General features: G+C 43.8%; 1 protein-coding gene and 1 long non-coding RNA gene across 2 annotated transcripts in view; one reads left to right on the top strand and one right to left on the bottom strand.

The window, feature by feature from the left end:
• Nucleotides 1-710: 710 nt before the first annotated feature.
• SCGN (secretagogin, EF-hand calcium binding protein) overlaps nucleotides 711-20,971 on the bottom strand; it is a 29,684-nt gene continuing 9,423 nt past the window's right edge. The window contains exons 3-11 of the mRNA XM_069853314.1: nucleotides 15,607-15,699; nucleotides 15,262-15,351; nucleotides 13,933-13,989; nucleotides 12,878-12,955; nucleotides 5,374-5,429; nucleotides 3,861-3,906; nucleotides 3,683-3,742; nucleotides 2,975-3,043; nucleotides 711-1,332 (exon numbers count right to left, since the gene is read on the bottom strand). Coding sequence (XP_069709415.1) covers nucleotides 1,204-1,332; nucleotides 2,975-3,043; nucleotides 3,683-3,742; nucleotides 3,861-3,906; nucleotides 5,374-5,429; nucleotides 12,878-12,955; nucleotides 13,933-13,989; nucleotides 15,262-15,351; nucleotides 15,607-15,699 — 678 coding nt within the window. The 3' untranslated portion in view covers nucleotides 711-1,203. The remainder of the gene's footprint in view (nucleotides 1,333-2,974; nucleotides 3,044-3,682; nucleotides 3,743-3,860; nucleotides 3,907-5,373; nucleotides 5,430-12,877; nucleotides 12,956-13,932; nucleotides 13,990-15,261; nucleotides 15,352-15,606; nucleotides 15,700-20,971) is intronic.
• LOC138718769 (uncharacterized) overlaps nucleotides 8,307-20,971 on the top strand; it is a 520,404-nt gene continuing 507,739 nt past the window's right edge. Inside the window, exon 1 of the long non-coding RNA XR_011337144.1 lies at nucleotides 8,307-8,329. This is a non-coding gene — a long non-coding RNA (uncharacterized lncRNA). The remainder of the gene's footprint in view (nucleotides 8,330-20,971) is intronic.

Raw genomic sequence — 20,971 nt, 5'->3', positions numbered from 1 at the left:
TGCTGAAATGCATGGGAGTTTTGCCAATAGCCCTTCCTCTGCAGTTTTCTCATCTGCAATTAAGAATTATTTAGGCATGATAGCATAGATGTGGCACTTTCTGAATATGCAGTCAAAGCCTGCACGTGGCACAAATGATGCTGCTGCCCTTAGGCTCCAGGATTATCCTCATGGCTTGGGAGTGAAGGGATAGCTTTAAGTTTGGTAGAGGTAAGAAGTACTTACTTTACACCATCCCTGGAGGTGTTTAAAAGACGTGTGGATGAGGTGCTGAGGGTCATGGTTTAGTGTTTGATAGGAATGGTTGAACTCGATGATCCAAGTGGTCTTTTCCAACCTAGTGATTCTGTGATTCTAACAGATTTTAAAAATTAAGTGTGTGTTTAAGAGATTTAGTGTCATTAGACTTCTGTCCTTCCAGTTTTTCAGTTTATGGAAACCTTGTATATTATTTCAGTTTGGGTCATAAGAAAGGTGGAGGTGATATTAATATCCTGGAGGTGATATTATTTCCCGTTGTGTCTGGTTTCCTCATGAGAAGGACCTACCATGTTTCATTTCCTGGTAGATTTAACCACCACAGCTGACAGGCATCAGAAAACCTCTTTCTGTTCAATAAGTTTTACATAAAATTGCTACTATGCATGGTCTGCAGCCTATGGCAGGTGGCTTTCCACACATAACACATAAACTTCAATTTTACTGGCATTTTTTTATTTCTGCACAAACGCATTATCATCCATCCAGTATTTTAAATGCACAAAGAAAGCACAACGCTCACCGAAGTAATGACTTCACACATAACGTGACCATCAGAAAAACCTGGTAGCTGCACTCTAAGAGCACTAATGGGACATTTTTAAGGAAGTGCGTGTCCCTGTGCTAGGGGACAGGCAGGGCAGCATTTCATGGGGGCAAGAGAAGTTTAGCAACCCCTTCTCTGAGGTGCTAGTGTGCTCATGGGCAGAGACATCATTAAAGGGACCCACAAGCAGCGGCAGTGAGCAAACACCACAAAGGGAGTGGCAAAGCGGGGAGGCCCTCCATGCAGATCCCACTCCGATGTATCTTTGTGCAGCCGCGCTCCCGGCCACTGGCACGGTGCCTCTTTTCCCCATGGCTCACGTGGCAGCATGGACTCACTTCTACGAGCAGCAGCAGGCAAATCTCACAAGGGAAATGCACCACGAGCACTCTTTCCAGCTACGGGTTTATTTTAAGCCCAAGACACAAAGCCAATTCAGATTTCTGAATTTTCCCATCCTTGTTCACATCGCAGTGGTTGAGCAGGATCTGGCGGAACTTGTCCAGGTCCACCCCACTAATGCTGGGCTGCAGGCAAAAGAGAAGAACTTTGCTGAGAGAAAAACTTCTCTGGATTTCCCCAGCCCTGTAAAGCAGCAGCCCGTGTAGCAGCTGGGAAATTCACCCAAGGAGATGCAACCCAATAGCCTGACCCCACATAAACTCATACAAGGTATGGAAGCGAACAGAGAATGCGGAAGGGGTAGCCCACAAAACCAGAAAGGATATGGGACTATGAGTAATTGTAGGAAATGCAACATGGTTTTTGTGCTTAGTCAAGGCCATCAGGAGGTTGTGGAGAAGAGGGTGTTGGCCTCTTCTCCCAGTTGACAGGGGACAGGACAAGAGGGAATGGCCTCAAGCTCCGCCACGGGAGGTTTAGGCTGAACATTAGGAAAAAAATTTTTCACAGAAAGGGTCATTGGGCACTGGCAGAGGCTGCCCAGGGAGGGGGTTGAGTCACCTTCCCTGGAGGTGTTTGAGGGACGGGTAGACGAGGTGCTGAGGGACATGGTTTAGTGTTTGATAGGAATGGTTGGACTTGATGATCAGGTGGGTCTTTTCCAACCTGGTGATTCTATGATTCTATCTAATCCATGTCAAACAGAAGTTTGCAAAAACATGTTCAATAGAGATCACTGCATTCATCTTGTGCTTTCATCTGATTTCCTCTCTCAAACCTACTACACAAAGAGCAATGTGGCATTTCTGTCAGCTGGGTACTATTTTGCAGGCTAGCCAGCAACTCAAAAATACCTTTAGTGGACCAAATAAATGCACAGGCACACTTTGCAGGTTGCAGTCTCTCAATATACTCCTAATGCTGCACCACTTCTGCTTCCCACTTCCCCAGATCAAATTCACGTGCACATCTTGTGGTGCCCAAGAATGTTGCTGTTGGAGGCCCTTAGGGAAAGTACAACATTTGGACACACATGGACAGAGCAGAAATCCAATCTCTGCCTGCCCTCACAGACTTTCCTACATGCCTCATGGCTATAATGTACATACACCCACAGGCATCAGCATGCAGCTCTCTGCTCTCCTCTAAATGGACATGGGAATGCGGGCATCCTCGCATCAGGTCACACCATGTGGAAATACAACAGCTCAGACACAGAGTGAGCCCAAGATCAGACTATATTTACATCAAAAACTCTGTCCTGGGCTGCATTTGGAAACTCAAGGCAATCCAATGCAGACGGACTCTGCTGTCTGTAAGAAACTGAAGTGACACACTGGGTACGGTATTCTTGATTCGAAATAGACCTCAAATAACTCAAGTGCAGCCCTGCAATGAGCTAATGAAGCATGAGGTCATTCTGGTGAGGACCAGACCCACAGTGAAAACAGAAGAAAGAGCTTCTGATGACTGATTCACATTGACACAACTCATGGTGCTGGAACAACTGCTTAGTTCAGAGTATGAGCTATAGTTGACCTTTCTTAACTACAGCTGCTGTATTAATTTGACTGGCATAATTTCTGTGATATGATAAAATGCTCTACAGTGAAATGCTGAGAACATGACAGTTGTTTCTGCTGGTGGTCAAAGTGAGATTTGACTCTATGTTCTTCCTAGCCTCTCTGTCTACATAACTTCTCCAAATCAAGCACCTTCCTCTTGGGAATACAGTTTACTAGTAAACAGAAAGAGCCACAAAGCTACCTTGACTAATTCCATCATGTCTTTGACAAACCCATCCACTTCTGGGCCTTCAAGCGCTCCCGTTTTACTCTGAAAGATGGAAGAAACACCAAAATGCTCCAGTAAGTAAAATATATCACAATGTTTACTGATCAGGTCTACCCAGTCACTGAGCTCTAAGATGCCTATCTTTTTCCCAGACCATCTCTTCCCCTCAAACAGCAGCAACCTCTTTAACCATTTTTTGAGGCTTGCTGGTCACCATGCTGAATGAGTTGTGCAATTGTCAGAAATGGCACTGAGCTGCTGATTTCTAACCAGCAGTTAGGAGGTTATCTCCATTCTGGGCCATTCCCTAAATAGCCTTTGGTTCAGTACTGGAAGGGGTTTTGTTTTTCAAGGTGGTGATGCAGGTCCCAAATTGCCAGAGACTGTTAATCACTATCCACTCTACAGCCCTTGCATCACCTGCAGAGAGATGTGATTAATGCAGCAGTGCCAGCCACGGCAACGGAGAAAGTCAAAATGGGTCCTTTACCCTAAAATCTCTAAGTCTTGCCCCTTTCTGTCCACACGTTGCTCCTCAGACTGGTGCTTGCACCCCTCTAGCCCATGGGCTCAGGCACAGTTCCAACTACTGAGTGACCCCAGGACCACCCAGAAGTTTGAGCAGCATATGCTAAATCTGTGTTGTTTAAAGACCACAAAGGAAAGGTCTCTGGGACTCACGACGTCATAGTGTGCGAAGATCTTTTCAAAATCTCTCCTCCTTTCTTCAGTGCTGCAAGCCTGCGTGTGAACAGAACAGGGAAATGAAAAATGAAAATGAAAAAGATTCAAGTTTGGGCTCAGGTTGTCTTAGCTGAGAGAGATGGGATTGATGCATTAAAAAAATAGCGCTACTTACGTCCATTTTAAATTGAAGAAGGAAATTTTCCTGGAGCGACAGAATCCTGAATAGGGAGATTTAAATTATGATCTTTCTGCTTTATCATCTGCACACAAACTGTTCTGAACTATTCTGTTTCGTAAAGCAAAGAAGTTTTTAGATTAGAGGCCGTTAAAAAAGAAAATCGCCTGTGGGGTTATTTACGGAGGGTTGTTAGAGGAACACATGCCTCCCTGACTGTCTGATGGGGGAATATCAAGTGCCCTGGGCTCACTGTAAACCCTTTTCTTAGCACCATTACTTCTCACAAAGTATTTCTGGTGGCCCAGTGGAGTGGAAGTGGTCAGCTTCCAATGCAAGAGATAGTGGACAATCATTCCTTGTAACTGTGTTTGCTGTGCTGCATTAAAGGAAAGTGTAATTTATTGCTCTCTGTTGGGAGGAGAATTGGTGGTTGTAAAATAAAAGGACAAGGTAAAACTGGCCTGAGCACTAAGACTAGCAAGATTCCTCTCCTTTCCCCTCCTCCTTCCCAAAGCCCCTCACAGCACCGTAAAAAAGCTTTTCTCTCTCCAGCTGCTCTGCTAACCCTGAAGGTTTGAAAGCCCACGATGCTGGGCATGCTGAGCCGTGTCTACACACTGAAGGGTCTGGGGTGTGAGGAATGTGCTCAGATCACTGGGGAGCCTCACCTGGCATGGGGCAAAGGGGTAGTGGGGAAACATATTTAAGAGGAAAACGCAAGCGGAAACCCCTTTATTCTCCTTTCTGCCTCTTTTTCTCTCTCTCTTCATATTTTCAGTGGTCAAAGGGAATTGCCATGTGCACTGCAGTTATTTGTGGTGGCATTTGTCATGATCCCAAGCAGACAGTAACAGGAGCAAACTAGCATGTCTCTCCTCTCAAGCCCCAAACCAGTGTTTTAAGACAGTACCTGCACATTTGAAGTCTCCTCCAGTCAATGCACATACATTTACAGACAGAGGCATGCTCTCTATCGGTATGCATTGAACATCATATAAAAGCCTCTGAGGCATCAAGGACAGAAAAGAGACAGTGGCCTGTGACTGAGTCCCCAGTTTCATTCCACAAACATCCAAATCCTCTCTTACTGCCACTGACAAACTCCTTTGTGGCGTCACCTTTATTCCTCAAACAAGCAGCAAAAATACTTCGCAATCCCTGCTGTGCACGATGATGTGAAATAAATGCACATCTTTGACCCTGCTGAAGGGGATTTGCCCTCCCTTTTTTAGAGAAACGGTGTCACTGGTTGCTTTGTCAACTCTTGAGGAGCACCACAGAGGTAGCGCAAGTCATGCCAGAGTCTGTTAGTGCTGCATGAACAGGTCCTGGCTTTGCTCAGCATCACCAGCTGTAGGTTCTCAGACTATTTCAATATGGATCATACCTATACCAGAGTCCCCGTTTTTATTTGAAAAGAGGTAGGAGTCAAATTCATGTCCCAGAGGGAGATCGTCTCCTAGCCTGGATCTGCCATTGCAGACTGAAAACCCCCATAAAATCCTACCTTGCCAGATCATTCAGGTCCAGACGTCCATCTTTGTTTTTGTCAAAGATTTTCATCTAAAAGTCAAGCAGACAGAGATAAAATAGACCGATCATGAGGAGAGCACACACACAAAAAAAGCCGATATACATTTTGCTCTTCCCTGTGCTATCATCTCTGCTTGCCTTGGATGCTTTGCCCAAGCCCCAGGTAGCACAACCTCCTCTGCTAGCTAGCACCAAGTGCAAGGGTGGCACAAGAGCACAGCAAAACCTTCCTGCTTTCTGACAGTAACAACCCAAGCAATCAAGTACCAGCACCATTCCCTTCCCACCTTGCACGGGGATAAAGATAGGTCTTCAGCAAATGTATTAAGAAACTAAATACTGGCCTTGCCATAGCCCCTGAAAAAAAAATAAAATACCAAAAGTGGAGGGAATCTCCAAACGCTTCCAGCCTGACACCATCCTTATCTTTGACTGTTGTTGTGGCTACTGAGTGGTTGAGGTCCAAATGTCACTGCCTGATAGACACTCAAGTCAGGGATTTATGCTGCTAAAGCCAGTGGGGTTTTGCTTGGCTCAAAGTCTTTTGTCAGAAAGCATGAAGACTAGGAAGAAGATTCAGGATACCAATGCCCTAGTCTTTTCTTCATGCAATGTTCTTACCAAAACACACTAAAACTTACTGCCTTTAGCACTCTGAACTCCATCTGGATTCTCCTACAAGTTTTTGAGTTTCTGGAAGTGTTTTTTATTTTCTCCCTTTCTGTGTGCATCTCAGAACTACTCTTGAGACTAAAGGACAGTGTTTCATCTCAGACTTTAGATTCAGAGACCCAGACTGTTTTTTTCCCTCTGTGATGCATCAGGAAAGCAAACACAGAGTTTTGGGGAGATGTTCATCTGTGTGACCATGAGGTCCTGAGTTCTGCACAAGCTCACTGATAAACCTTTATAAATGCTGGCTGTGGTGGCAGCTTCTGGGACCAGGAAAGACCTCATTGTTCCCAATCCAAGGGGCAGACTTAGGCTGATTTTTCATTTCACACAGGCCTGAGACAAGTCATGAGTTTCTTTTGTGCACCCTAGCATAGCTGTTCTGTTCTCAGGACTTTGAGTCTCCTGTCTGCTCTGCATCTGCTCTACTTTGCGGGTGCAGCACATTTTCATGGTTTCAGAAGTCACGAACAGCCATGGGAGGCTGAAGAGCTTTGTGCCCCCTTAATGAAATAGGCTAGATTAGAGGCTGGTTTAGATGTGAAAGTCTTTCCGTTTCATTATCAATTTTCTGAGCCAGCGGTTTTCAACTCTATCCATTTTTGAAGCCTTAACAATATTCCAGCAGTAGTGCAGACCCCTTTAAAACACATTTAACTGCAGAGCGAATTGTTTCTTTCATGAAACATTTAATAAAAAGCAACATTCTTAGCCAATTTGCTTCATTTGCACTCTGTCTTTGAGTTTAACATTAAACTTCCATGGGTTGACTATGGTCACTTACAGCTACCCGGCTCCTCTCTTTGACCTCTTTCACTCATCTCTGCTTTTGCAAAGCCAAGAGAGAACCTTAGTGTTTCAAATGGTTTGGCCTTTTTCTACAAGTATCCTGAATAAAATTTTCAAACATATGCAATATTTCAATTGTCCATACCAGTCAACAGAGAGAAAATGAAAGTTTGGCTGGAAGAACTAGTCCAAGCTAATTCTTGTCTAGTACCTTCCACATGAAAGACGGAAAACATGTAAGGAAGATGGAATAGTGTTCACTGAATTTGTTCAGGTACCACAGCTAATAAGATAGACTTAATCCTATTATCTGGACAACTGGAGCTCATGCATACCCTCTACATGGTAATTTTTGGCTGCATTACTTGATAAGAGCCTGGGGAAATGTTTATTAACTAAACTTTCAAACTTCAAGCATTGGTCTGATCCTCTAAGAATGACAGAGGGTACCCTCCCGATATGCTGAAGTGTACACTGTGGGAGAAGCAGATATTTGACATTGTTTCTAATTTAAGCCTCTGCCTTTACACACCCTCTTGAAACGTTAAATTGGATGGGTTTTCAGTTTACACTCTTGAAACGTGTATTTATGCTGCTAGGCTGGTATGAAACATCTCAATGTGGTTAAGGATAAGGTCAGGCATGTTTAAATAGCACTCAGTTTTACTAAAAGCTTTGTTGCATCAAGCAGTATACTTTATAAAATGATACATTATTTTACTGCCAAGCTATGCCATGTTTTGAAGTGTTTGCATAAATTAATTCACTGACATTTTAATGGCAGTGCACCAGGAGAGTCTCAGTTTTGTTTGTTTGAATGCATTCCGTGCACTCTGAGGCAGACAGAGGGTAGGTAAGAGCGGGGTTTGCAAAACGAGTTGTTATAACTTGTTTTTTTAAGGGCAAATTCAAAATTAGCACTGGCTTTGAATTCAGCACATGAACATCTCTGCTTTCCAGTCCAGTGTTGTAAAGAAGGCCACTGAAAAATAGTATGTGACAAACACACACGTGCTTTGAAGAGCAATAGAAGACTATAAATCTTGATTTTCTTTTCCATGACGGGGAAAGGAGAGACGTAAACAACCAAAATAAATAGTTCTTTGATCACTGGAGTAACTAAAGCCTGCCTATAATCCTTCTCTTGTTCTGATTCTTTGTGTGTAATAAAGTGTTTTATCCCTCAGGTGGGACACGGAAGAGTTGTCTCTTGCCTGACCTCCTGCTCTCACAAATATATACATCAGGGGCATCTGAACCTGACAGCACTAAATAAAATTTGCCAATGAATACAAAAGTTATTGAGTGTGTATAAAGAGAGGCATGTGCCTGAGCCGCAGGACTGCCTATAGCTTCTTTCCCTAGAGAAGGACAGGGTCACAAAGGCTTTTGCAGAGCAACAGGAGGGCCCTTGGCCAGCAAGTTATTCCCAGGACAAAAGCTCAGTGCTCTGCCTGACCAGATTGCCAGTGTAATCTAGATGAGTAATTTAGCACAGGATTTCTAAGAGAGCTTTCATTTCTAAAAGGCTAAGGTATAATCTGCTGGGATTTTCAAAAGCCTGCAGGCTCCTGAGTTCTGGTTTTGATCTTCAGAATTGAAGCCTGAGCTTAAATGCGATTTTCTACTTCCCCCGGCTTATGTCACAGCAAGCGTCGCACAAAACTGGAGGTGACAGCATTGCTAGGATTTAGTCTGGAGGGGACCTGAGAGGCAGGTTTCCCTCCATTGTGTTTGTGATCCCTCTCTATCCCACTCAGCAAAGCAGCCTTTCAGAGGCAGGAGGGATTGCAACCCACTCAAAGCCAGAAGGAAGCTCTGCAGGGATGGGGAGGCTCCCATTCTGGTGGCTGGGGTTAGGTCAAGTGTGGGTTGCAGTGTCATTATATCACTGGGGACGCAGTCTTCTGGGGTTCATGACATCCTTCTGGAGCCACCTGGGAGGGTGATCGGCATGGACCCCTACCAGGAGAAGGGATGTACAAAGACAACCAGTCCTTTAGGCAACCAGTCTTTTAGTCCATGTTCAACTCCTGTCATATTTCTAGGGCTTTGGGAAGTTTGCTCAGTGTGTTAAAAAGCACAATGAACTCTGTTTAGGTTTTTGTCAATACATCAGATATTTGTCTTTTCATTACACCATTTCTTTGGTGTATTTAAGACAGTTCATTAACACAAATAAATTAGCTTGGCCAATAAGGTGGTAAGGGGCTAGATTACCTGGATTTTTCGTGCTCAGCTTCCTCCTGCTCTATGTAAGTACAGTAGAAGTGGCGAAGAGCACAGACAGATGGACAGATTGTCCCAGCCAAAGACCTGGCTGCACTGAATCTCTAGCATTGTTCTCACAGAGGAGATAGGCAGCAGCCACCAAAGCACCAGTAACCTCCCCTGTGTTCTCTGCTTCTAGAGAGCTTCTGTATTGATTTCTCTGGGGCTAAGATAACATCCTTAGCCATCTCCATCTACCGATTTTCAAAAGTTGCAGTTCACAGCCAGTACTCGTTAAATTATTAGTGGCCACACTTACTGCCTCCCTAGAACTTTAGCTTCTGGTGGGAAAAGATGGTAAATTGGCTTGGAGGGTGAGTGGGTGGGTGGGCAGAGGTATCTTTTACATTTTGCTAAAATATAATAATGCTCTAATTAAAGGACTTTTTTATGCTCAGTCTGACATAAGGAATAAGGCAATGCAACAAGTGAATGCTGGTGTTGCATATGTGACTGTTTCAGAAGTACATATACATTGATTTGCTGAAGTTTATCTCAGTAAGGAGCTTGCCCTGCAAGTGGCTTGCAGACATTGGGATCACAAACCAGAAGTATCATGCTGCTATCTGGGGAGCTATGAACTATCAGTGTTCTGATGAACAAGGTAATAACATATGCCAAGATGGAAAAGCTGAGTGAGGATTGTGTCCTTACAGAAGAAAAAAGGATTAATATTTAATTTCACCACAAACTATGTCTTAAATCTGGTTAATATTCAGGCCTTTACAATATTTTGCTTCAGTAGACAGCTGTGTGCATACACAGGTATGGAAGCTGTCACTCGTGGCAAAATGTTGTGAAATGCTTGCATGAGCTGAGTATTCATGGGCTGAAATTTCACCAGGTCCCAGAAGTCTTGACAGCTTGACTCTGGAGGCTGTCGGGGTGGGAAGTGACTGGGAAAGGTTATTGGTAGTACTGTCATCCTCTGCAGCCTCCTTCTCATTACGGTGCAATTCCAACATGCTCACTATCTGTTTTCTTCACAACAGTTCATCATTTGTTTATCAAACCCCTGATCTGTATCAGTGTTCTCTGTCAAGAGGATGTCAAGATCACAAGGGAACAGAGTAGCCTCTTAAGGAACAGCTTCTAAGCAACCAGATAAAATGATCTTCCTTTCTGGAGACAACTAATCTTTTCCAAAAGAAACACTTTCTTCCTCTTCTCAGCTTTTTAAAATTTTTTTGATTCATAACTGCATTTGTGAGTAGCAAGTAGTCCTTATGCCCTGGTCAGCATGCTCTCTGCTCACACCTCTCACAAGCTAAAGCTGCAAATATCCAGCATAGAATCACAAAATGCCTTTTTTCTTTTTTTTTTCTTTATGCCTAGGCTAGCTCCTTTAAAATGATAGTTTCTGTATTTTCCCCTTTATCCTTCTCTCCAGAAGCCTCTAGGGTCCGCTCAGTATATCATCAGTAGCTGCTTAAGATGTGTGTGGCCAGATGTGGATGCACAGAAAAGAGGGCAGAGATCTTTAAATTCCCATGGAGAAAGATGGGTTTACACCTCCTTGGGACACCGCTTACTTCAATTGGGTGTTATTATAGCAGCACTTGAAAGCCCTGAATAGGATAGATGGGCCACCCTGTAGCTGTGAGCAGTAGATACAGGACCTCATCCCAAAGACCTTGTGCTCTAAATGGAGAAAAGTATGGGAGCAAGCAGGGGAGAGAAATGTAAGTATTTCCACTCTGCAGTAAAGGAATTGATGCTGTGGTTGCTATAGACACAAGAGAAAGCTTGTGAGAGCCTCAGGAATTAAAAGTAAGGTCCCCCTGTTTCCCCAGACACTGGTGACAATGGCAGAGTCCCATTAAGACTCTGCACTTCAGCAACTCCCCACTCCTTGTGAAAAGCAGAGAGGGAAAGCAGAGAGCTCTCGTCACCCTGGGCCTCGACGTCATACCTTTGCTCTTGGCTCCTCAAGTCACTTCTCCCTGTTCAAATCAGCACTGCAAACAGAAGACTGAATCTTTCTTCCCTCCTTGTGATTTTGCCCTCCTCCTTCAGACAAGTTCCCATGCAATCAGTTTATGCAGCATATTTCCTTCTGTAGAGATGCTCTCTGTGTGGATGCCTTGCCATGATGTACAACATTCATATTCTCTATTTTACCACATATTCTCTATTTTACCACAGGATATCACAGGGTAAGATTACACATGTTGCAATTTCATACCCTGCCTTAGCTCTTGGGATCAGGTGTGTTTGTAAATATCCTTGATCTTCAGTTTACGGTAAAGAATTGCAAGGAAGAAAAAGGATATCTGCCATATCTTAATTTTTTAATAACCATTAACATCCTTGATTCTTTTAGCATTGTGGCTTTGCAAACCTTTGTCCTCATGAGATGGGGTTGTATTTCAGACAATAGATTTCCCTGGATAAAAGAAGCACGGCTTTTCAAACCTTATCCTGAAGCACAGAGACTGATCTGCCTTCCCAAAGATACAAAGACAGCCTATAAAAAAAAAACATAGAAAGAGAAAGCAGACCTCCTGACTGTCAGAGCCAGGCTGCATTGATATCTACCCATGCCAGGACAGCAGAAATTGCAGATCTTCCTTGGAAAATTATTGGAAAGGGAAAAGAGCTGGAAGAAATGAACCATCCAGTGTCTACAAGCTTTAGATTGCCTATTCCCCAGCACCTTGTCAGAGATTAGCCACTGGGGATGTAAACCTTAATGGAGCAGCATAAAAGCTACTTGCCACCTGCAAGCAATACCAGCAAGATTATTGTTCTAACTGTAGCGTGGAGGGGTTTATTGTTTTCAGGCTCTGCCAGTAGGAAAATAATTTCTGTAGCTTGCATTCCTCTCCCTTCACTGTCCTATAAATATGAAAAGAAATATCTGCTCTTCTGTAATGTTACAGTTTTTCACCTTGCTCTAAAGGGTCTCATTTCCAGGCACAGATGCCTCTTGCATACATAACATGGTATTGCAAATTATATGGGCAGCTCCTTGCTTTCTTGCATGCCAAGCTCTTATTAAGGTACAAACACAGATAATCTTCTTTTTTTCTCTCTTTTTTTTTTCCTCAGAATCAAAGCATTCCTATCCGAAAATCATTTAGAAAATTGCAATGGTAGATGTCTGTTAGTGGAACTCAAATGATACCTTTGAGAGTGAGATCTGAAATGAGCTTTTTTTTTTTTTCTTCTCTTGTCTTTGAATTGTTAGACATAATAAGTTGCTCTGAAATCCAGGTAACAGATTGTAAAGTTACGTTGAATATTACGTTGCTGATTGTAGGATAAAAGCTACACTGTGATAAGGCAGGGGAAGAGTTTAAGCTTTCAACCTCCCAGCCTTTCAGGGAAGCAGCAGGGAGCCAGCAAGGCTTGTTGGACTTAGCAGCGCAGAGGATCGTGTGTCCTGCAAGCAAAAGGATTTGCTGAGGGGGAAAGTGCTGGAAGTCTGGCTGGGGCTGAACATACCCTGAAGAATGATGCACTCATGTTTAAAGTGGATTTAGGGCTCAGTGTGCTTTGGCATAAAGTTGAGCTATTTTCACATAATAAACAGTTCAACTCAAAGCAAAAATGCATGAAATGCTGTTCACGCTGATGTCCACTGTGGTGCAAAGAAATGGCAGCAACAAGTGCTAAATTTCCACAGGGATCTCTTCAAGAAGATGCACCTTTTAAGAGGGTATTTATTGCTCTATAGACATTGACCATGAAGGACATTTAATTCAATACTATAATCTCAATAGTACTGGAATATCTTTTCTTACCATGGTATCAGTATATTCTTCCAGCTTTCCTTCAGCAACCATCTTGTTATGCTGCAAAAAGAGATCTCTCAGGAAATCCTGTTGTAAGGAAAGAGACAAAAATCTAATTGTTATAGTGAATTCAAGAAGTAACAGTGAGACATTCAATCCAAATTCAGCAGGATACATGAATCTAATTTCGTATTTCTGATTATTACTAGTGTCTTTAAGCACAGAAAGTTCACATTTTTAAGTTGAAAAATAATTTTAATATTTAATTTTTATATAATAAAATATTTTTATATAATAAAATTTTATATTTTTTAATATAATATTTTATTTAATATTTATATTTAATATTTTAAATAAATTAGTGGAATAAGTTAGAGTTAACTCACAAAATAAGCGAAAGATATCAAGTCCTGCAATATTTGCTAACTGATCTTGAGTCAAAATATTTGCCAATCAGCAAAACTCTTCAGCACCCTTTTATGTCTTCATTGACATACAGGCTGGAGCCACATGCCAAGAGGTCAGCGCAGAACCTGCAGCCCAGGGACAGAGTCCTGTGCCCAGCTGACCCAGAGTGTATGAGTTACTTTTTTCTGAACAGGTTTCTGCCTCAATAGCCTGAGCTTTAAAAAGAAATCAGTTTTCAGAAAAATCTGCAGCTCAGAAAGAGGTTATGAAGAAATCCCATTAATAAAACACAACAGCTTTGGCTCTGCTCAGCTGGTAGAGGCATACATGCAATGCCGAGGTGAGGCACGCTTGCAGGGAGCTCCTTGGATGCCTGGGAGGAACTGAGACAAATGGGGTCATGGGACGAGGAAAGGGGGAAGCAGGACAGCAAGGGCAACAGCAGCCCACCCTTCCTCCTAGCTAGTTCCCTGCACCCATGCCAGAAGGTTGGAGGGTCGCCAGTTCTTCAACTCACCATGAAAAACTTAGAAATGCCACCCATGAACCACAATAAAAAAAAAAAAGGCAGTAAGTTGGTAAAGCTGACAGACAGGCTCCTATTGACATCAGTAAGCTGTAGATCAAGCCCAAAGAGACTTATTAGGATAACTTACTTTGAGCTCACCAGCTGAAATAAATCCACTGCTATCAGCATCGTAACTGCGCCAGATCTGAATGGAGATAGATTGATATGATCACATAAATATTGCACTTAATTATCTGCTCGGATGATAGATAGTAACGATTCAAGTCAGGACTTCCACAATGAGCAAACTGTTGTATTATCCAATATTTAATCAATTGTAGAAGAAATAAAACAAACTTTGCACACAATAGCTTTTACTCACACTTGGATGCTGTACATGTAACACACTGCTCACATATTTAATGCAGATTCACTGTCTATAAAAGGAAGAAAAGACTAAAAAACTGCTCCATGTTTTCCCCTAATTTGTATAGCCAGCTTCTCTTATCGCCCTGAATAAAACTGAAGTCTGTGCAAAACTGGCTATTGATCTACAGAAGCTCTCAGTTTGGATGTGGAATAAAAGTAATTGCAAGCAGTCCTGGAGAAATTGAAATTCTGTGCTGGGGTATTTAGGAGCAGGGAGTGGAGGAAGATTGGGTGAAGGAAACCTTATGGGCTTGTGCTTCTCAGTTGGCCCTACTTAAGGAGATTTCCACTCCACACCCTGTCAGGCTAATGATTCAGGGTAAAATGGTGCTTAAAACGTACTTGGTCTGCCCTCTTGGTCTATGCTGTGCTGTGGGTGAGGAATCATAGAATCATAGAATCACCAGGTTGGAAAAGACTCACCGGGTCATCGAGTCCAACCATTCCTATCAAACACTAAACCATGTCCCTCAGCGCCTCGTCCACCCACTCCTTAAACACGTCCAGGGAAGGTGACTCAACCCCCTCCCTGGGCAGCCTCTGCCAGTGCCCAATGACCCTTTCTGTGAAAAATTTTTTCCTAATGTCCAGCCTAAACCTTGCCTGGTGGAGCTTGAGTCCTGTCCCCTGTCACTTGGGAGAAGAGGCCTCCTTTCAGGTAGTTGTAGAGAACAATGAGGTCTCCCCTCAGCCTCCTCTTCTCCAGGCAGAGGAGCAGCGATTTTGGCTGTAGCTCCCAACAGGGCTGAATTTATTAGTGTGTAGGTAATAAGTAAGGTTTTAACTCTGGCAGCATGATTGAGAGGTGGCTGAGAGTGTTTTCTAAGTTTAATGAACTCTCCAGGTGCCTTTGGTCCAGTTTTACCAACCACATCTCTGCTTTGCTGGTGTAAATAACGTACAATCTTCTCTACCTGAACGGGTCAGAACATGGTTTGCTTCCACCACACCCATGTATTCCCCATGCTATATTCTACAGACAGGGAAAGTGTAGTTATTGAAGAAGCTGTTGGTGTGCAAGGGGAAGGGACAACGTAGAGGTACTAACACGCATGAATTCCACACTGTTGTCCAAGGGGGTTTCTCGTCGGAAAAGCAGCAGAAAATTCTCATCATCCGGCAAGACCATATTTGCAAGCTGAAAAAAAAATAAAAAAATCAAAACAAACATAACAAAACAAGAAAAGAAAAAAATTGAGTGGCTGATGATCCAGTGTGGGAATTATAAGCTTGACATGTTGTTGCCTTTGAAATAAACCCCAAACAAGCGATGGCTAATGACTCGCTTCCTCCCCACCCATGCTCTACCTCCCATATCCCCCAAGCCTGCTCTAGGTCCTGATTATCCCTTATTCTTTTGAAGAAATCCTGTGCTGTGATTGGAGGGCGATACCTCTTGGATTTGCAGGCGTCCATCTGTGGTGACATCGTAGGCAGACATGAATTGCTCCTTCATCCTCTGAACTTTTTCTTCAGTGACAGTGTCCTACCATGAGGAAAACAACATGCACATGAATATTTCTGAGGGCCCTAGAAAAGTTTCCTGGAGGAAATCTCTCCTCACTCACAGGTAACCACCAGGGTCATCGCATCCTTACAGTCAGGGGTTAATGCTTCTAAAAGACCACAAACACACCACCTAAGACAAATACCTGGGAATAAGTCCTATGCATAGCTTTGTAGCAACCAAAATTTCCGTTGGAAGACCAGTGTTTGGAGACCCCAGATTATTCCATTGGCATTTGCTTGTTTAGCCAGCTGTTCCAACTGTATTTCTGGGATTTGGGTTTTTTTAAGTGTGTGTTACAGTAGCATCCGTGCTGCATGTTTTCAACTTGTGCTTTTCAGGAAGGTGTCTTTATCCTTGAACTACATCTCTGTAGTTCATCAGATCATCAGCTTTGAAAGGTGTCAGTGGAGCTAGATTGTAATTTATTATTGCCTGTCAACTGGTTCAAGACCTAGCACCAAACCTTGTCAGTATTTCTGGGTTAATAGCATGGAATTTCAAGCAATTCACATTCTGTTTGCATCTGTTGAACTCGATAATCGATTTATACACACTAAGAAATTTTCAGGACTTGTCAGGTTATATGTCTTGACAGGCACTGCTTTGACAGGTGAAATACAATGCTTGGGTTCATCAGGCATGATCTTCTTTCCTGGCAGCAAGCATTAGGGCATCCGGTCTGACTGGCGCACACGAAGTACAATCACCCCACTCTGGGGAAAGGCTTCTGGTCAGATAAGCTTTGTGGCTGGACTGGGAAGCTCACCTAGTTAATCTTGCCCAAGCAATAATGAAGTCAGTGTTATTCTCTGCACTGAGCAGGTCCTGGCTCCTCTCCCAGTGGCGTGCAAAATGCCCCTCTCTGGAAGGGATGGAGAAGGATAACCCAGATTGGCTCTTGGCATGCCTTTGGAGCGTTTTTTACAAGATAATAAATTCTTCCCAACCCCTGAAGGAAACCTTTTCAAAGTTTTTATCACGCCTCTGTGCAGGTGGGCTTAGGATTTAGGACTATAGCTTACTATTGCTGGTCCATCAGGTTGTACAATCACTTTCTTAAAAGTGTGACACAGGACTGCAAGTAACTTTCTCAAATTCACTCAATGCATGGCTCAGTGCAGCCTGCCTGACCATTCACAAGCTAAGCAACTATAAAGCCCACGCTTAGGAAAGGACACTCTCTGTTGTCCTGTCCAGGCAGAGTGAACAGTGGGTTTCCACGCTCTGCATGATGCCCCAGGCTTCAGATTATTCACTACCTTATGTGCTTCTTCAGGACCTGATTGTGCAAAGTGTGAATTGGAGCAATAATTATCATAGAATCATAGAATAACCAGGTTGGAAGAGACCCACAGGATCATTGAGTCCAACCATTCCTATCAAACACTAAACCGTGTCCCTTAGCACCTCGTCCACCCGTGCCTTAAACACCTCCAGGGAAGGTGACTCAACCACCTCCCTGGGCAGCCTGTTCCAGTGCCCAATGACCCTTTCTGTAAAGAATTTTTTCCTAATGTCTAGCCTAAACCTCCCCTGGCGGAGCTTGAAGCCATTCCCTCTTGTCCTGTCCCCTGTCACTTGGGAGAAGAGGCCAGCACCCTCCTCTCTACAACGTCCTTTCAGGTAGTTGTAGAGAGCAATGAGGTCACCCCTCAGCCTCCTCTTCTCCAGGCTAAACAACCCCAGCTCTCTCAGCCATTCCTCATAAGGCCTGTTCTCCAGCCCTTTCACCAGCTTCGTTGCTCTTCTCTGGACTCACTCCAGAGCCTCAACATCCTTCTGGTGGTGAGGGGCCCAGAACTGAACACAGGATTCGAGGAGCGGTCTCACCAGTGCCGAGTACAGAGGGAGAAGAACCTCCCTGGACCTGCTGGTCACGCCGTTTCTGATCCAAGCCAAGATGCCATTAGCCTTCTTGGCCACCTGGGCACACTACTGGCTCATGTTCAGTCGCTGTCAACCAACCCCCCAGGTCCCTCTCCTCCAGGCAGCTTTCTAGACAGACTTCTCCTAGTCTGTAGCTGCACAGGGTTGTTGTGCCCCAAGTGCAGGACCCGGCATTTGGCCTTGTTAAACCTCATGCCGTTGGTCTCAGCCCAGCGGTCCAGCCTGTTCAGATCCCTTTGGAGCCTCCCGACCCTCCAGCAGATCAACGCTTCCACCCAGCTTAGTGTCATCCGCAAACTTGCTAAGGGTGCACTCGATGCCTTCATCCAGGTCATTGATAAAGACATTGAACAGGGCTGGACCCAGCACTGAGCCCTGGGGAATTCAATTATGCTGCTCTGCAGAATGTTGTGCAGTGCAGAAGAGCTTTCTGTAAGGTTTGTCACCACTGAGCAGAGTAACTCAGCCAGGCTGCACATGTAGCAACTGCAGTTCACATTCTTACTCCAGATGGGGGTTTGAAAAGACCACACAGAAAGCTGAACATGCCTCACACCCTAAAACATCCCTGGCCATTCATTAGTAGCCAGATGATGATGGCAATTTCCAGCTGCTCTCAAGCAATACACACTAGGATGTTACAGAGGAGGTAATCAAAAAGAAAGTTAATTATCTTCTGCTTATCGTTAAGCTAAGGTCTATCTTTGCACCCACTTTGTCACCTGATTTCCCCACATGTTTAGGTGTGACTGGTGTTTGCAGCCTTAATTTGCTGCAAGTGATAACAGGAAAAAAGATATCTACAGGTATATGGATAAGCTGATAGTATAACTAATCATTTATGACATAATTTAATCTGCCTTCACCTTACTTCAGAGCAGACTCAGAGCTCATGAGCACCTACCTGCACAAATTCATCATGGCTTATACAGAAATCTTTAACAGCATTGTCAGTGCTGAGTGTCCTACGTTGGAATCAGGGGAGAAAGAGTTAATTTACTTTGGATTGTAAAAGTCACCTCAAAATAACTGAGAGAGATCTACTTAGAGTAAGTGAAGCTCCTTCACTAGGAGAGTATCGTAGAATCATAGAATCACCAGGTTGGAAGAGACCCACCAGATCATCGAGTCCAACCATTCCTATCAAACACTAAACCATGTCCCTTAGCACCTCGTCCACCTGTGCCTTAAACCCCTCCAGGGAAGGTGACTCAACCACCCCCACTGGGCAGCCTGTTCCAGTGCCCAGTGACCCTTTCCATGAAAATTTTTTTCCTAATGTCCAGCCTGAATGTCCGCTGGTGGAGCTTGAGGCCATTCCCTCTCATCCTGTCCCCCGTCACCTGGGAGAAGAGCCCAGCTCCCTCCTCTCCACAACCTCCTTTCAGGTAGTTATAGAGAGCAATGAGGTCTCCCCTCAGCCTCCTCCTCTCCAGGCTAAACAACCGCAGCTCAGTACAGGACTAGGATGTGCCAAATGATGGAAAGTCTGGGAATCTGGAATTGGGAATGGGAGGATAGGGGCATCCACAGCTTTCTCGGGCAGGTGGGGCACATCCCCCAGGTCCATCCTCGAGGTACAGTGCTAAGAGCAGAACTCCAAGATAGAGACAAGATCACTGTCCCAGTAGGGATCTTGCAGATTGGTGGTCCCCCTCCTGAGGTCTGTCTAGTGGCAGCTTAAGTAGGTCCCAGGGCATGGCAGCAGGATGCTCTGTCCCTGTGGTTGTGGCCGCCCAGCTCTGTGGGGCCAGGTGCCTGCACCACTGCCCCAGGTGGTTATCACTGCTGGCTCCCCTGGCTGTGGGCAGTGGGGGCACAGCACACCATTGATGACAAATACACAGTTGTCTTTCCTTTTGGCATTATTACTCGCCCTCATGCTATTTAAATTGCCTTCTGACGGCACCTTGATGCTTTGAGACACCTCCCCGGCATTAGGCAAGCCTATCAGTTGCCAGCTTCAATAAGCCTGCAAATTACTCTGAAATTATCCTCCTCTGTGCCCAGTGGGATAAGTTATTTCTGAAATTATAATCATAGCTAATATTTGAAAAGTGCGCTGCGGAGTTCAGACTAGTCATTTGTTAAGAAAGCTTATTGCTTAACTTTGTGTCAGCTATTAACCACCACTTCATAGAGCTTTGCGTGCAGGAACATTGTTATCTGCATAAAAATAGGGCTGTCACCTTTTTTATTTATTTTTAACTGTTTTAAACCATGGCACACATCAAGTAAATGCCTAAAGTATTTACACAGCTTCAATAGGTTTTAGTCTAAGAGGTTACACTACAGTGGATTGCACTTTCTCTTTTCATAAATATTCTACTTACGAAACATAAAAGGTGATAGATCTACTGAAACTCAGCCTTTACTCCTGAAGAATAAAAGCAAAGTAAGTAATACTGCACAAACTGGGTTTCCCAAGATGTGCACCTAAGGCAAATTTTTTTGTATATTACAAATTTTTACACCAAGAATGGTGCATCTTGGTTTATGAACGTTAGGTTTCAAAGGTGACCTTTATGTTCACCAAAGAACCCCCAATCCAATACTAGAAGATAAAAAAGGATCAAGTAAGCCATGCCATTTCAAGCAGAAACCAAGACTGGGAGACCTGTTCTCTAAAGGCAATCTTCTGGTAGTACAGACCAGCAACTGGCTCTGATTGTCTTTCCATTCCAAAAACATTTAAAAGGCTAGAAAAACCTCACATGCAATCTGCATGATTCGTTCCTCTTGTCCAAGCAAGAACATGAACTGCCGATTCCTGCTATATTTTCTAGGTCTTTAATGTGTATTTGAAGATCTTCAGCCTGTGGTGGGGCAGCCTGCTACAGTGAGGCAGCTACCCTGGGAAACTTGTGAGTGGTGAAGCAGGAGCCTCATGCTCCAGAAACAGAAGGGGAGAAGTATTTGGTCAGAAGTAATGCCCAGGTAATATTCCAGGATTTATGGTCCCAAGGTAGGATTTTACTAAATAAATGTGTTGTCCTTTGTATTATTTGTACTGGTGCAATGTCCTCGGAGCCCTATGAGGGCTTCAGGAGGAGGCACCCCAACTGGGACCCCAAGCTCTGCTCAGAAGAAAGAAGATGGACAAAGACTAATAGCAAATAAAGCCAGCCAGAGGGGAAATAATGAGAAATGATATGGAGACTATTAACATTTTTAAAAGCCTTGTAGATAAAGCAACCAATTACAGTCACATAAGTATATCAAGCAGATTTTTTTTTTTGTAGCTCTATTGGTGATTTGAACAGACAAGATTCAGATAACCCTAAAAGGGTTGAAATAACTATTCTCAGGTAAGAAATAACAGTTGAGGCAGTTTCTGCTGGTATGACCAGGGATCCAGCAA

This window comes from Phaenicophaeus curvirostris, chromosome 3 (genome assembly GCF_032191515.1).
Source record: "Phaenicophaeus curvirostris isolate KB17595 chromosome 3, BPBGC_Pcur_1.0, whole genome shotgun sequence".
NCBI classification, from domain to species: domain Eukaryota; kingdom Metazoa; phylum Chordata; class Aves; order Cuculiformes; family Cuculidae; genus Phaenicophaeus; species Phaenicophaeus curvirostris.
Note: the sequence above shows the minus strand (reverse complement) of the source record. Positions and strands in the feature narration are given on the sequence as shown.